At 39.2% G+C, this 16969-nt stretch overlaps 1 protein-coding gene across 6 annotated transcripts in view; it reads right to left on the bottom strand.

Moving 5' to 3' along the window:
• The window catches only part of MAEA (macrophage erythroblast attacher, E3 ubiquitin ligase), a 112639-nt gene that overhangs the window by 27109 nt on the left and 68561 nt on the right, over nt 1–16969 (bottom strand). For 4 of the 6 annotated variants that reach the window (XM_075128115.1, XM_048849155.2, XM_048849159.2 and 1 more), the window contains exons 4-6: nt 5328–5450; nt 4292–4405; nt 2201–2277 (exon numbers count right to left, since the gene is read on the bottom strand). In XM_075128115.1, coding sequence (XP_074984216.1) covers nt 2201–2277; nt 4292–4405; nt 5328–5450 — 314 coding nt within the window. The remainder of the gene's footprint in view (nt 1–2200; nt 2278–4291; nt 4406–5327; nt 5451–16969) is intronic. The other 2 variants (XM_048849157.2, XM_048849158.2) reach the window with 1 other exon arrangement.

A 16969-nucleotide genomic window follows, 5' to 3' on the forward strand; every position in this document is an offset into this window, starting at 1 on the left:
CCACTCTAACCATAACTCCAGTGACAGGCCATTGTTGGAGAGCCCCAGATTGTCTCAATAGGCCCCCCAATTCTTGTAAAAGTCTCAAAGCTGCGATCTCAAAGAGATGGTGACCAGCAGCGTTGCCAACTGTCACTAGTTTATCATGAGTCTGATTTTATTTGGTATGTTTCATTTTGGTTTGTTTGTTTTTTAAGGCCCACATCCTGGAATCCAGTGATTTTTTTGGAGAATTTTAGTTTTCATGAAAAGAAAAAAAAAGTTTAGCCACAAAGCTGTGGAGAAATACTTGAAAGCATGACCCAATTATAACCAAAGGCTTAAACACCAAAACAATGTTTATTTTTTAAAAATATGCATGATTTTTGAACATTTGGGGTTTGCAATACTAAACAAGTGAAAGCACAGCAAGAACTAGAGGACAAGGCATGCTGAGAAATACTCTGAGCTCAGTGCACATATGCTGTTCTCTCCAGTACACACAGCTGTAGATGAACAGCTATGATGATATTCATATGGTATATTTCACTGGAATACTGCTATGGTATTCTTAATAAAACACATTCCAAAATCCTTTTGTTTACTCTCTTCCAGTGCTTGCTGCACACTGATACAGGAAGCGGGCAGTTATGCAAAAAGCAAATTGACTATGCAACAACTAGCAAATGCAGAAAGCATAATTTGTCACATTTCAGACATGTGAACACGAGACAATAGCAATAACAGTGTCACAATATTACAGTAGGGCATCAGTCTAGAATATCACAGTGAGACACAGGTAGCCCAGAATTAAGAATCCACCTTTCTTTTTCCTCCCTTCTAAAGATAATTCAGTATTCCATTTGAATCTAATAAAAAAAAAAAGTGTTCTGTACCTAAAAATTGAGGTCCTGATTAAAAACGCTGAGAATTTTTGTTTCTGTGATGCACCATGTGTATGGTATGACGGTGCACTATCCCTACCATAAAAAACTTCATGACAGTAAATGATGCAAATATCCTAAAAATATCCTGTTAGTTTCAACAAGATTTTATAAAGCAACACTAGGTAACAAAATGTAGTAGAAGCGGTCATGTAATTATAACTATACCACTCTAAACTCATCAGAATCACCTTCTCTTATTGTGCAGTAACTTGGTAATAGAATACTACAAAATATTATCACATATTATCTGCATACCATGAGGTCCCAGCACAGGCATCCCATTGATTTTAACCGAATCAGTTTCCTGTTCTGAAACATTATTCGAACACCTTAGATTGAGACCACTGGCTCAAAAGCTTATTCATTTTAAATTACTACTTGACCCAATAAAATAAGAAGTATTTACCCAGAGACAAGAAAGTTGTCTTGTGGTTAGAATAGGGGACAATGAGTCATGAATTCTTGGTTTTATTTCCAGCTCGGTCACTGACTCTAAGACCTTGGGCAAGCATGAACTGTCTTTTCCTACAGAAAATAGGTATAACATTTATATATCTCACAGAAGAGAGGAGTGTCTTATTTTTTGTAACATAATAGAGACCCTCAGATAATAGGTACTGTAGAGCTGCAAAGTATTAATATAATCCATTTAATAAGGAACTAAAATACTTCAAATAAATCCTAAAGTTTAATGGGGTTTAATAAAGATTGCATAATGAAAAACGCTTCAGAGCTGAAACAGTCTATATCCAGTTTTAGACATTTATGGTCAAAATGTTCAAGTTAAATCAGATTCCGACCAGTCCACATAAAAAGAGAAACTTCTTTTCTTGAGACACAGGAAGTTTGGCTGTGCGAGCCAATCCCATCTACCCTCTTTTAGTTTGTACTCGAGATTACTATAGTAATTGCAAACTGAACTGTGTATTAAAAGAAGCATTTGTCTACACCAAGAGACCAACAATGTAAAAAGTATATTTTTGATGACTATTTCTGAATTTTGAAGTTTTGCAAAGCCAGAAAGTTTTATTTTCAGTAACCACTTTAAAGTTTTTAATTATGTATCTTGAATGATAGCCTGTGCTTAAAATTCCAAATAATTCAATATGAACCTTAGTCTATTAAATCCCAAGAGAGTGTTTGATAATAACAATGCTGAGAAGGCCATTTGTTGCAGTGGAGCTTCTGGGTGTGCAATAATAGTCACATGTTTCTTATGAAGTATAATATGTTCTTATTAAGAAAACGGTTTGGTAAGCATCCTAATTTCATACCTCACAGCATCCAGTCTCTTGTTCTGTCGAATGAGTTCAATGAACTCCTGAATCCTTAGGCTGAACTCCAGACAGCTCTGAGATTAAAGACAAGACAAGGTCTTAGATGGGGCCAAAGCAGCATTGCACAATGTGTCTTATGTGCTCAAAGTACTCAGTATGCCACAAAATAGTGTTAATGGCATGCAACTTTGCTTGCTTTTAGGTATTTATGCAGATAAAATAGTTTAATGCTGGCATAAAATTCCCTAAAAGCAAACAAAAAGCCTCCTACTCCTCACCCTCCTCCAAAAGGAATTGTCGTAACAGGGACCAATTGTGTCCTGATGACTAAAGGATGCCATAATTCTCATGGGTGTCAATGGACCAGCGGTGTTGCTTTGTACCACATTCCAACTGTAAGACAGCAGATACTGTTGAAATTTCTGAGACAAAGCAATAATTAAGGCAGAGGAACCCTCTTAGTTATGAGACACAATGGAATTGTGCAGGATTGTTGGGGCAAAAGGTCTCTAAATGCTTACCTGAACGTTCATGTTAGCAAGAAAGTAGCACATTATTTTAGTTCACTGAGGGCCCTTTTTCCCCTGCCGCCAAAGAACCCAGAACAGTTATAAACGCCATACTAAAGACAATCTCATTCACACTAAAACCAAGTTGCATTTACCTGCTTTTGGAAAAGGTAAGTAAACTGACAGTGTCCCTTTAAATCAAATTTAGCACTGGTTCACAAAGATCTATAGGAAAACTTTGAACATGTAGAATTTAAAAAAGTCTCTCTCTCTGAAAAAAGAGCAATTCACCATGCTTTGTTATAGGGACAGAGTCAACTACTTTATTATCTTTTAAAAAAAACCCACACATACACCCTCTGAAGATTGAAAATAAATATGTATTCCTCAAATTTGTCTGCTCCATTCAGCGAACATTTTCCTCCCCCATGTTTCTAGTGAATGGCTCCCTTTTGTTTATTGTTTATCTGCACAGTAATATCAAAATTCCTCAATGACATCAGCAGGAATTTGAACGGCTCCAAATTTGGGTCAGTTAACTGTTTGTGGTGCAGCACACATTTATGACAGCCATTTTTTTTTTTTTTTTTTTTTAACAATTAGAAACTTGTAAAGAAATTTAAACTCAAACATCGTATTGATGGAATATACAGTTTTAAAGTGTAACTGTTTGAAAATAGGTTCTTTTTAACTCCCAAGCCTGACTGTCCAGAGAGAAGCTAGGATTCCACAAGATTTGAAGAGCTACATTGTCCTGTACTCTTAACTTTTGCTAAAGACAAAACTCTTGAAATTTGAATCGGCAGACAAAACAGAGGAACTGACTTTCAGATGTTTTGTTTTAAAATACCCAGTTACTTAACTCTGCACATCATCACTCATTTGGGATTTTAGATTAGTTTATTTTTTGTATCTTTTAAAAAAGATCCACTCTTTAGTAATCATCCCCCTACAGATAATATATTCTAGACATATACTTTCTCCCTTTAAGATACATGGAAAAAAAAAGGTCTTCAGAAGTGTAGATGTCCTCCAGTGAACTGCAAGCCAATAGCTAAATTGGATTTTATAGACTGTCAGAACTTAAAAAACCTTGTGTAGTCAGTAAATTTCAGATTCATTACAATATAGCACAAATTTTGGCACAGTCTTACAGCCCTACTCACAAGAGTGGTAACTCAATGGGACTGCAGGACTTCTTCCCCGCCCCAACCCTTTCTTCTCCAGTTTAGCTTTTGGTTAGACTTGCAGGAAGGTGGGCAAGGAGTTAACACTAATAAGCAGCTAAGCTGCCTTACACTGAACAGAAATTTATTCCTGTGTGTTTCAAAAAGCAGCATAGTGATTTCCTCCAACTCTGATCTCTCACAGCCTTAGCTTTTATGTAAAGTAGGGCTTGCAGAAATAGATTTTTGGGGGGATGTGGAAGTTGTTTTATTCCCAGTTTTTATTTTTACATTGAATATTGCTGATGAAAAAAATTGAGGGTACTTCGGATTTAATTTCTTAAGTTACTTAACATATTAACATCACACAAGGTTTTCTTGAGCAGTATAATTATGCAACAGTGTTTACATACCAATTCTGGTTTTCCTTTAATGGTTTCCATAACAAGATCATCATTTTCTTTAGAGTAATCACAGGCCGATTTACTTTTGCGTCCCATCTTCGGTTCGTTCTCATTTTGGCGCCCCTGAGTGACAGAGAATGTCACTCTTTGCTTGTCATTAAGTGCACTCAGACATTTTTGGTTAAAGAAAGCGCTTAGTTTAAAAAAAAAAACAAAGAAGACACAAAACACCTTTCTGAGGGAGGCAGGGGTTTTGGTTAATATCAGTTAAAACAGATTTCTGCAAGCCCTATAAAAGATTACAGCATACTTTAAAAAGCAACTTTAAAGACAAGGGAATTTAAACTAACTATATATGGATAAACACAGAGTGACTCCTTATCTTCTGTTCATGGTGTACAAGGGCTGGAAAGAAATGTACTTTGCTTGTTACTAGATTACATGCAGCTTTTTTGAGAAAACTACATTCTAACTTAACATTATTGCATCTTATATTTCAAGTTAGCTCTCTTTTCTTTAAGTCATCATAGCTGGATAAAACTTTTTTAATAAGGTAAATTTCTCCCACTGTGTTAAGCATGAGACTATATGTTTAGCATTTCAATTGCTCTCCACACTTGTTAAAGACAACTTCATATACACCCTGTGAAGTATGTTCTCAGCAGGATGCAAAGGAGTTATGCACATAAGTCCTCATGCATCGAGACGAGACTATACCCCTTTGCACTTAAGTGTCTGTAAATCACATTAAAAAGCAAGGTCATATTGTTATGTTATTTCACTGTAATTTGTCAAGGAAAAATCGTGCATCTAAAGGACCTAGGTTCAGGGTCAAGTTTAACCTTGGTGTAAGTGGGTACAACTGCTCCGATTTAGGCATATTAAAGGGATTTATTTTGTACTTAGGATTTTTAGTTTAGTACATGCTAAGTCATCATTCAGACCCAACATTTAAATTCAACTGGCTAAATCAAATATTCAAGGAGTTCATACAACCATGACAAAGTACATTAAGTTAAAGCTTTGTGCATTATAACTTCCATACCTTCATTTTCCTGAGCCTGGATTTGTTATCATGACACCAAGCCAAGCAAGTCATAGTTTCTTGCCTTTCCAAAGATTCTTCCACTTCTTTAGCCGTCAAGAACATCTCGATATTTACCAAGTCCTTAAGGAAAAAGGGAGAGCAAGACCGTTTGAGCTTTGTTTACAAAACGAGGTTTCTCCACAAAATCTCATTCTTCATAGCTAAAGCTAGGAGCTAATTTGTGAGATGCATGTTAAAATGTACATAATTTTAAAAACACCTTGCCCTTTAAAGCTTTTTCCTCTACAAATAAAGTAGTTACAGTGTCTTCTCAAAAACTGTGATTCCCTATTTATTGATGTTGTCAAAGTAGAGAGCAAATTTTAAAACTGACTTAAGTTTGTTTGATGCCTTCCTGCTCTGTAAACAGTGTTAATACTTCTTACAGATTAACACGTTTGCCAACAATCCTTCTCTCCCGCCATTTCTTTTCATATACCTTCATATACTCTACCTGCATCCTTTTCTACACCGACTCCTGAGAGCATCCAGCAAACACTCCTTTTTCCTTCTAACCTTCATCCTTCTCCATTAACTCTCCTTTTGCCTCAGTCTCAGAGTTCTCCCTTCTTTTATGACCAGTCTCTTTTGTCTGATTCAGAGAAAGTAAAAGCCACCCCAAGCAGATCTACTAGGCCTAACAGAAAGAATGGAAAAATACGATGGGCCTAAACTCATCTGGTGGAGGGAAGAGAGGGAGTTCAGTTTCAGAATTTAAGCCAGTGTTGAATTTTATAGCAAACCCCTCATAACTCTGGGGCTAAGGCCTGTCTCTGGAACTAACAAGGTTAGAGCCACATTGCACACCTCCTTAAGGAGGAGGCATGTACGTACGTACGCACTTGCATGCACAAAACCACCACAGAAAGCTAGGAGGCAAAAGGTCTCTGACACTCTTTAGGTATAAGAAAGAAACAGGTGAGAATAGAATAGCAGCAAAATGTAACCCTTTAAAATTATTTTCTACACAATCCTCAACAAATCTATAGCAGACAGAAGCTTTCAGCCTTTACACTTAAGTCAGCCTTATTTTCCAGTTAGCTATTTTTTAAACTTAAGCTTTACTTAAGCTGAGAACTGTCAGGAAAAGCTTCCTTAAAACCCATGGTGGGGAAGGCAGGGGGGTGCAGAGGGGAAGAGAAAAGGGAAAAGATCGTCTCAAATTCATATTTCAACCAATGTTTAGCAGTATATGTGATACAAGTTTGGTGGATACAGACTATTTTCCACTGATGCCCATATCTGAAGAACTAGCATCACAACTGGCTCCCATTTTGGCAGCCTCAGTGAAGCTGTCAGTGGGGCAGTGCGAGATGGGATGTTTGTAATGAAGTTTCAGTATTTGTACCTGTTTTGCGGACAGAGGTCTGCAGATTTCAGTGTTATTAAACCATCACTTTTTGTAAGCATTAAATTCACTTTTTTTTTTTTAAGTCACTCCAACCTTCCACGGATATACACTTGGTAATTCTAGTTTAAGGATTCGTTTTCTATAAACCATCCATGTACTTACAAAGAGCAGGGAGTTTTCAGGTTGCAGACATAGCAAATGCACAAAAATCTAGAACAGAACATGCTGCAGGAAGTGACGCACTACAGTTTTGCTGAATAAAAGACCCTGCTGATAAGAAATGGAGTTAATCCATAGTACAGTGTTAGGACTTCTAGGAGTATTCCTCTTCCTTCAGTTAATTTTTCAAAATATTAAGTTGCTCAGTTGTATACAATCACATTTAATGTGATTCAGCTTTGCAATGTGTCATTAAAGTGATTTGTGAACAATTATAACAGATGCTTGTATTAATATTCTCTCGTCTGATTTCCACTCTTTAATGAGCAGAATTACATATAAGGAAGAAACTCTGGGCCTTTCTAGTTCCTACCAGCTACTTGCAACTAGTGGCATTTCCATCAGTAGCATGTAAAGTTCTGACACTTCCATATGCTTCCTTTTAGTTCCATAACATTTAGAAACTTTGCCTTCCAATTGCATTGGCACTATAATTATTCAGGCTGCAACATCCTATTGATCCCAGTGACTAAACAAGAAGTACGAGTTACAGTATTAAAATTCCGTTTTGTTGAGTGACAGACACGTCACAGGAAGTGGGAAGAAAGAAAAAAAAAACTGCTTGTGGTAAGTACAACCTATTAACAACCTGCATAGGGCAGACATTTAACTGTTCCTGTACAGCTTCATAGTTCACTAGCAGCTTTATACATTCAAACAGACCTAATCAAATGCAACTGAATGTGTGTATTTTTTTAAAGACATATGCTATTAAAGGATTCCTTCATGCATCTGTGGTGAAAGGGTTTAGGAAGTTGTTTTCAAACTAGGATGAACTGGGTACATTTTGAATTGGCATTCTCGGAGATTATTCAGAGATGCATAAATATGTCATGCTGTGACAGCTCACACTTAGAGGAAGACAACACTCTGCAGGGAACTGTACAATTCTGTGTATTACTAACACAATAATTCAGTGCTAAGAATGTCTGTATTAACATAAAAATGAACTTGTTCCACCAAATTTAAGTATATGTACTTTCCAAAGCAATGTGCTGTAAACCATACAATTGAAATATGCTGAATATGACAGATATTCAGAATAGCTCAAGTGAATAAAGACACTGTTAGACTAGACGATGGTATTTTCACCTGTTAAAACACCACAGATGAGAAAGTATGTGGGCTAGTTTGTTCCTGCTCGGAACATTCTGAGATTTTATACAAACGACACAGCTACCTGGCTTGTGTTTACATCCTGTATTTCATTTATCATGTAGGTTTTTTCCTTGTAAAATTATGATCTCTTAAATACAGACACTACCTAAGAAAAAAAGAACCAGAACTGCAGTGGAGGTTGTCATGGCCACAGGCCTGTTTACACAGTTGCATAGAATTTGCTTAGAAATAGTAAGTATAGCCTTTTTCTAAAATTTTCCCCACTCCTGCAAAATGTCTATAAATTAAGCCAAGACTTGGTAAAATGTCCACAGAGAAAGTTTTCAATACAACTACATAATTTAAAATTTCAACCATCATTTATCAAATTAATTACAGTATAATGGAATAAATTAAATGTCCCAATTCTTCTCCCACACTAGTTCACCCTCATGTGATGTCCATGGACATATAGGAGTTATTCGTGATTTAAACCAGGGTGAAATCAGAATCAGGTGTAGCATAGGAGACTTTTATGGACCACTCCCCCCATATAAAACAAAATTATCCCCTTTGCCACTGCACTGATGAAAGCTGAAGTGATGCCAAGTTAGGGTGTCACTGAAGACGACTACTACTATTCATGAGATGAAGTTTTGTAGGTGTGATCAGCATCCCTGCCGGTAATTCAATGTGACCTTGACAGAGGCCTCAAAAAGAACTGCATGTACGATACTCCTCTGAATGGAAGTAAGGTGACCTAATGGCAGACCCTTATGTTACCCCAGTACTCTGTTAAGATTGGGAAAAACTGACTGGCCCATAATAACAGCAGACTCATGATCTTATGTTCAAAGTATTTTTCCATATAAATCAACAATGAGTTCCATCAAGGGAAATCTATTCACTTCATAACGTTGTAACCAAGACCACCCCCTGTATTCAAACCCTACACATTATTGTAATAATCTCTGTGAAAAAGACGCCTTGTGAGGCAGCTGCGTAGCCAGGCGGAGGGAACAGGGGGAGCGATCCAAAACAAAAGGTGCCACGCACTGCGGCACTTTTACTCACCCGGCGGCGCTCCGGCGGCCAGCCCTCGCTTGCTCCGGGCGTCTTCGGTGGCACGGAAGGTCCCGCCGCTGAAGACCCGGAGCACCGCCAGGTGAGTAAAAGCACCACAGTGGGTGGCGCCTTTTTTTTTGGATCACTCCCCGTTCCCTCAACAGGGGAAAATTTGAAAGGCGCCAAGACATTCACAAAGCGCCACTTGTGCTCAGTGGGGGAGCGGCCACTGCCCCGCTCCCCCCCCCCCCCCCCAGCTACACGACTGTTGTGAGGTATCAATAAAAAACTAACGCAACACAAATCAATATTCTTGTGTAATGTCTGTATGAAAAGTTATGAACATAAGCTGAAATTATTACTACAATGTGTATACCAGACAAGTCTGGAAAATGAGTAAACCAGTTTCTCAAAGACAAAGGACAAGCTGATATCTCTAGACAGATGTCATCAAAGTTGACTGCCAATCACCCCTCAAGTGGCCATTCTTTGGTAATGAAGGGGGACAGGAACAGATCGATCTACATTTTAACAAACAAAAACAGGGAACCTCTTTCACCATGAGACTCCATGTCTCTGTCCTTACAGCTGGAATGAACATTATCTAGGAGTAACCCTCAGGCAAATGCATTTCAAAGGGTGACTGGACTATAAAAGTGAGGGGCAAAAAATTCCTAAGCTCTGTCTCCAGATCTCTCTCTTTCAGCTGAGACAACAAAGGAACCAGCCCTTGGATTTTGGAGGGAATCCTGTCCTGAGAATTTGGGCTGCAATGTCGCTAGGAACATGTGGTAAGGATTTTACCTTGAACCAAATCTAACTTAAGTTTTCACTACTAGAAAGCATTTTCTCATAACCATTTCTGATTTTAATGCCTTGCACTTGTACTCACTTAAAATCTCTCTTTGTAGTTAAATACACTTGTTTTATTTTTTAATATAAACTGAACTGCTTGGTAACTCCATTTAAAGTAGCAAACTGTTGAATATTGACCCCTTATGGGGCAATGGATCTCTATTATCTGAACTGCCCAGGAAAGGGCTGGACAATGAAGAACACACTTTTGGGGAAAATTTTGGACTGGGAGTGTGTTGGGGGTCACTCTGCAAGTAGTAACCAAGGCTGCTGGAAGGCAGAGTGTGACTGAAGCGTTGCTGACAGGCTGCTGGGGTCAAAACAGTAGCTACACATAAATTCAGGGAGTGACCTGCATACTTCTGGCTGTTTGTGAGCAGCTCAGGTTGGGAGTTACAACAGCAAAGCATTGTGAGGACCCAAGATTGCAGGGCAGGTGGTGACAACCTCTTACTGGTCTGGATTGCACCCCGGAATGCAACAGTTGCCATCAGCATTCAGCAATAAAATGTAATGTGTGTGCATAACTGGATTATAAATTAATCGGTTGACAAATTTTCCTTTTGATTTCTGTTATGATTGTATCTGTACTTTTACTAATGCTCAGTAAACATGTCAGATTGAAAATGTATGATGATTCATTACAGGACACTATACATATTTGTACTGATTATGTTTATTCCATACATATTATAAAAGCAATAAATATTCAACAGCCAAAGAGATCCTAGTCAACAATTACTGAATTGTAGTTTCAGTGTTATCCAGTGTTACCACTATAACCACCCCCTGCAACTTAGATACCATAACTGTCCTTTTCTCTTAGCCAATAACTAGCAAAGTGGAACCAATGATGTTTAGACACAGATCACCGTTAAGCAAGAAATAGTCAATGAATGTAGAAATAAAACTGGCTTATTGTGCTATGAGGTTTTGCCATCGGTCATCATATTACAAAACAGCTAAAAAAATGGCAGACATGGTAGGTCTTAAAATATGTAATGATGACATTGTAATGATGACATGGTTCAAACATGCTTGCTATTTTCTTAATGTTCACCATTTGCTCTCTGTACAGTACAAACAGTAGCTTCTTTCTCTGTATGTTTAAAGAGCTCTGTGGTATGCTAAGCAGAAAAGAAAAGACTTTTGTTTTATCTTGTCCTTCAACTTGTTATAGTCAATAATTAAGCCTCAGCATAAAATTAAATTAGGCTTCCTTAAAGTAGCATAAGATTAGTGTTCGAGATTTAAATTGCTTTGCTGATGAAAAAATATTTTGTATTATATGTATTTATCAGAAAGAAAAGGAGTACTTGTGGCTCCTTAGAGACTAACCAATTTATTTGAGCATAAGCTTTCGTGAGCTACAGCTCACTTCATTGGATGCATACTGTGGAAAGTGTAGAAGATCTTTTTATACACACAAAGCATGAAAAAATACCTCCCCCCACCCCACTCTCCCGCTGGTAATAGCTTATCTAAAGTGATCACTCTTCTTACAGTGTGTATGATAATCAAGGTGGGCCATTTCCAGCACAATCCAGGGTTTAACGAGAACGTCGGGGGGAGGGGTAGGAAAAAACAAGGGGAAATAGGTTACCTTGCATAATGACTTAGCCACTCCCAATCTCTATTCAAGCCTAAGTTAATTGTATCCAATTTGTATCCAAATGAAATTCCAATTTTATCCAAATGAATTCCAATTCAGCAGTCTCTCGCTGGAGTCTGGATTTGAAGTTTTTTTGTTGTAATATCGCAACTTTCATGTCTGTAATCGCGTGACCAGAGAGATTGAAGTATTCTCTGCTATTACCAGCAGGAGAGTGGGGTGGGGGGTGGGAAGGTATTTTTTCATGCTTTGTGTGGATAAAAAGATCTTCTACACTTTTCACAGTGTGCATCCGATGATGTGAGCTGTAGCTCACGAAAGCTTATGCTCAAATAAATTGGTTAGTCTCTAAGGTGCCACAAGTACTCCTTTTCTTTTTGCGAATACAGACTAACATGGCTGTTACTCTGAAACCTGTATATATCAGGAAAGCAGTAGTTTAGCAGACTTCAACTGCTATCGAACATGATTATAGCTGCCTTTTATTAAGCCTTTTTTACTTATTTTATGCAGAAAATGGCACATCCAGTGTTGAAAGTTACCTGCAGGCACCACAAGCAGAAAAGATATTGTTCATGTTAGTTCTGCAACTGTTCCCTGTTATTACTGTCCTAGAGTTTTCTTCCAAAGAAATGGTCTCTTCTCAAGTTAAGAGTGGTGACCATTGTCCATGGAAGAATTTGCAGATAAGGCTCTTTGTTTACCCAGGTGGAATACATATATATCCCCCATATGTAAAACTAAAATAAAGTAGTGTCAGGCCAAAGTATCTCAATTTTAAAATTTCTAAAAAAAGCTAATAGGCTGGCTTTTGGTGACATGACAGCAAAGCTTCACTATAGCTTATCTACCCAGTTAGAATGAAGTATATGTGCATTTATAAATTGCATTAGATTGTATACTTAAATACTAAAAAAAATTAACAAATGCTTACTTGAATTACTGTTAAGAATGCAGAAGCCAATCTTCAATTTCAAAGCATTGAATTCTTTTTCCTCTCTTTAAAAAATGTGAAAAATGAGTTTCATGCCTGCAGCTGCTCTACCTGATTGGGTAGTTTGGTTCACTGCTTTTCCAGACAAAAGGGCCCTCACAAAATCAGAAGCTGTTCCAACACTTACAACAGATCTTACCACAGTTTGGGGCCTGCTTGATCTCCACACCCACATTCCCCCATCTGTATGAAATACAGAGTATTTATGTCAGTTTTGAAACACATCTCAAACGTGTAGCACTCTCCAATTTATACACCACCATGGATGAATTTCAAGTTGAGATGGCATTACAAAAAAAGATTCAGTTTCCCAAACATTTTATTCCTAATTGTAACAAGTCGTTGATTTTCAAAAAGTGGTCATTCACTATCATCAATGTGGCTTAAAGTTCCATGGGCATGGACCATCGTAAATTGTGTCTATTCTCTTTAAAAAAAAAAAAAATACAACCAAAAAAACGCACCACACCCTAAAAAATGTCAGGGCGTAAAAGGAGTTGCAGTCACAGAATGTGTAAGATTTCATTTTTCAAAAGCTCATTTAACCAAAAATAAATTTAAAGTTAGACTCAGCAACAACCTCTGTGTTTACACTTCAGTTTACATGAATCAAAGTATTACATACAAACACTATGGTCTTGTCGAAAAGTACATTTCCAGAAAGAGGCTCATAATAAGCACATAATTTTAAAATATTTTCCAATGTATTTATTTTGCCATTTTAGAAATTAAGTGTTTCTCATATTGAACATGGTCTTTTAAAGGAAAAAGATTTCATAAATTTTTGCCTTCTTTTTGCACAAGTATCAGCAACCTCCATGAGAGGAAATTCATCCAGGACTGAACTGGCATCTAATTAAACAGGATTTCTTTCAGAACATGCAATTTAAATGTTATTTAATTTTATCAATAAATATAAGTCTGGCTTGCTCAATGACTGGGTAAAATGCTATGGAACAAGATATTACAGCAGTAAAAGGTCAATTTCCAAAGGAAAGAACTGTACAATTACTGCACTAGATGTCATGCAAATTAAATTACTAGGTAAAACTTCTAAATTATAGGAGAACAATGAGAAGACAAATAATTAAGTAGTAAACCATAAGAAAATATGCATTTCTGGATCTCTGGTGGACATCTTGGGCATATGCTAAGGATAAAACCTACAACAGATTATTTACTTTGATCACCCTATGTCAATAGATAGAAAATAATACCAGCTATCTTTAATCTATTTCTGCTCACAATATAGTAGGGAAGCAGTATCCCCATTTTACAGATGGGGAACTGAAGCAGAGAGAGATTAAATGATTTACCCACAGTCACGGTGTTGTGGCGGGGATTTGAACACAGCTCTCCCAAGTCCTAGACTAGTGCCCAACCCATTGGCTACCCTTCCTCAGCACAAGCGGATATTGCTTCGTGTCAGATACACTGCAAAATTTTTAAGGGGGGAGGGCAGGAGCAGGAGGAGTTCAGAGGATCAAAGAGAATGATTAGTTTATGTACCACTATGGAATAAAGAAATTTGTGTTTATTTGTATTCCGTTTTTATATAGTGAAGAAATCATCCCAGAATACCTGAAGTTGCTAGAAACTCCATGAAGAAAAAAAAAAAAAAAAAATCAAACGAGAACATTCACATTAAGGCACTGGTCCTGCAAGTGTATGCATGTATTTAATTTATGCATAGAAGTAGACCTGTTGGTTGGGGAAGATGTGCAAACATTGTTTTGGGTAAGTAGTGCCCAAATCCACATAAAACTGATGCTACTCCTAGGGTGACCAGATGTCCTGATTTTATAGGGACAGCCCCAATTTTTGGTTCTTTTTCTTATATAGGCTCCTATTCCCTTCACCCCCGTCCCGATTTCTCACACTTGCTGTCTGGTCACGCTAGCTACTCCTGGAGGAATTTTGCACCACTGGGCATGCACGCAAAATTCATGTCAAGCGCAGGTTTCTTTGCTTCCTTGCAGAAAAATGACTTTCCGATGGGGAAGCAAAGGGAAGCTCTAAGAGTGGTCATGAGCCCCCTCCACAGCAGCAGGGGCGCATTGTTTCTGGCGCCCAGAGCAGCCAACAGAGGGATAAATCAGACCCACCCCAAGTCTGCCCAACCCCTGTGCATCTGGACCCCTCCCATACCCACACTCTCCAGACAAGCCTCACCCCCTGCACACAGAACACCCCAATAAGCCCCCTGCACCCAAACCCTCACCTGATCCAGCCTCACTGCCTGCCTCCAGAGGGCCCTGCCCCTCAGTCATCCCCACCAAGCCCCACCTCCTGCCCACCCTAGTCAGTGGCTCCTACCCCGGCGCCGGGCTCACTACTAGTCCCGGCTGGGCCTGCATTTCCCCTGACCAAGACCATCCCCCGCTGACCCCTCTGCATTCCAATCCTCACTCTGATGAGCCCCACCCCCTATGCACCTGGACCATCCCATGAGCCCCTGCACCTGGATCCCCACCCAGCTGCACCTGGACCCCCACCCCACCAAGCCACACCCCCCCAGCAGCCAGCCCATCCCACTGAGCCACTCAGCCTCCCCTACCGAGCCCCAACCCCCTCTCCCCCCAGATCACCCCTACTGAGTCCCATCCACCTTCAGAGTCCCATTACCCCTGCAACTGGAACCCCTCCCCCCCCAATCCCTGTGCATCCAGATCCCACCCCACACCAGGACCCCCCCTCATTGCCCCACACAGAGTCCTCTCACCCCACACCTAGATTCCCCCAACACTAGGTCCCTCCACACTTGGATCCTGCTGGGCTGAGCCGGCTTGCCCACACCAGGTGCATATGGGGCGGGGCTGGTAAACCTGGTGAGTTGCTTCACCTGCTGCTCCTGAGGGAATTCTGAACCAAAAAAAAAAATTCCGCACACACAATTTAAAGTTCTGCAAATCTTATTGGTCAGTAAATAAATGTGGTGGCTCCAGCATGGCAGCGGTAAGCACAGGCCACTGGCTGCAGGGAGGTAGGAGATCACCCTGCAGCCCTCCCTCCCCGGGACATGGACTCTGCGCCCGGCCTCCCCTTGCACTGTGTCAGGGTTGAGTGCATCCTCTCCTCTGAGTCCTGGTGCGTGTGGGGGTGTGCATGTGCAAGGTCATCACCCACCTCCACGCAGCAAGTCGCCTGTGCTTGCCCACCGCCATGTTGGAGCCTCATCATTTATTTTATTGGCTGATTTAGAAGACTATTTTTTATTACCAATTCCACAGAAGCTGAAAAGCAAAGTTACTTGGCAAGGTAAAGTGGTCTTTTCTCCAAATATGCAACATTTTGTTTCTATCTGATATGACATTGGGTGCAAATATTTTCTGGTTTACATGCTCTATAATGGTGGTATGCTCGAGGCACTATACTGTGAACCTAAATCCCCTCATTCCACTCTTGAAAGTGCAATTATGGTTAGAAGAGAGGCTATATAATCATGACCATGCTCTCATTGTTTATGAATCATACTCTAATCATGAAAAATAATTTACTACCTTTTACTCCAATTCAGATGACAGAACTAAGATCAACTGCAGAACTATTCCTGATGACACAACAACAAAACTGTTAAATCCCAATGGTGGGTCAAATCTGTTTTCGGATACACTCATGGAACCTCACTGAAAACTGCTCCAGCAGGTCCAAGTGGAGGTGGAGGGCAGAATCTGGCCAGTAAAAGTATTACTGGCAAGGTGCTCACAAACTGAAAAAGGAACACAGCTTGACTTTCAGCTTCCAGGCTGAATTTGCAGGGCTGGCAGTTTGAAATGCTGTCTTTTTACATGCAAGCCAAACAAACTTGATCTGAGAGTTTGTAACACACAGCCATGGAACCCCATGATCACATTTTAAAGTCACCTTTTGGAGTGGAGCTTCATTTTAAAAAGACCTAATGAAATACAGCTGAACTGATCGTGTTTTGAGGCTATTTTCACATCTCAAGTACAGTGTGTGTCAAATGTAATATGCATTAACATACAATGTAATGATCAGACTTAACCCATTTACAAATTTCCTTTCATTTCTCCATCCTTGTGTTTTTATTAAAAAACAGATACCCTACCAAACTATTCAAGAGAGGCTGGACATCCAGGCCTGAAACTCCTTGTTTCTCCAAACACACAATCATCATAACATGTGCAGACATATTATTAAAAAGTGTTTGTAGTTTGCATTGTATTTTTTATTTCAGGGCTAAGGACAAGAAGAGAGAGAAGGCATCTTTCCTAGTACCATTCTACAACTCCATGAAGTAGATGACTGTGTCCCTAACAACAGGATTGCGTTTTATAAACCGAAGGAGCTACTGGCCAACTATGCTATGAAATTAACAGGACCTCTAGATGAGTCCCCACATGAGGAAAAGGTGCATGCTTACCACAGTTGTCTTCACTAGAATT

Source organism: Caretta caretta, chromosome 4 (genome assembly GCF_965140235.1).
Source record: "Caretta caretta isolate rCarCar2 chromosome 4, rCarCar1.hap1, whole genome shotgun sequence".
Taxonomy (NCBI): Eukaryota; Metazoa; Chordata; order Testudines; family Cheloniidae; genus Caretta; species Caretta caretta.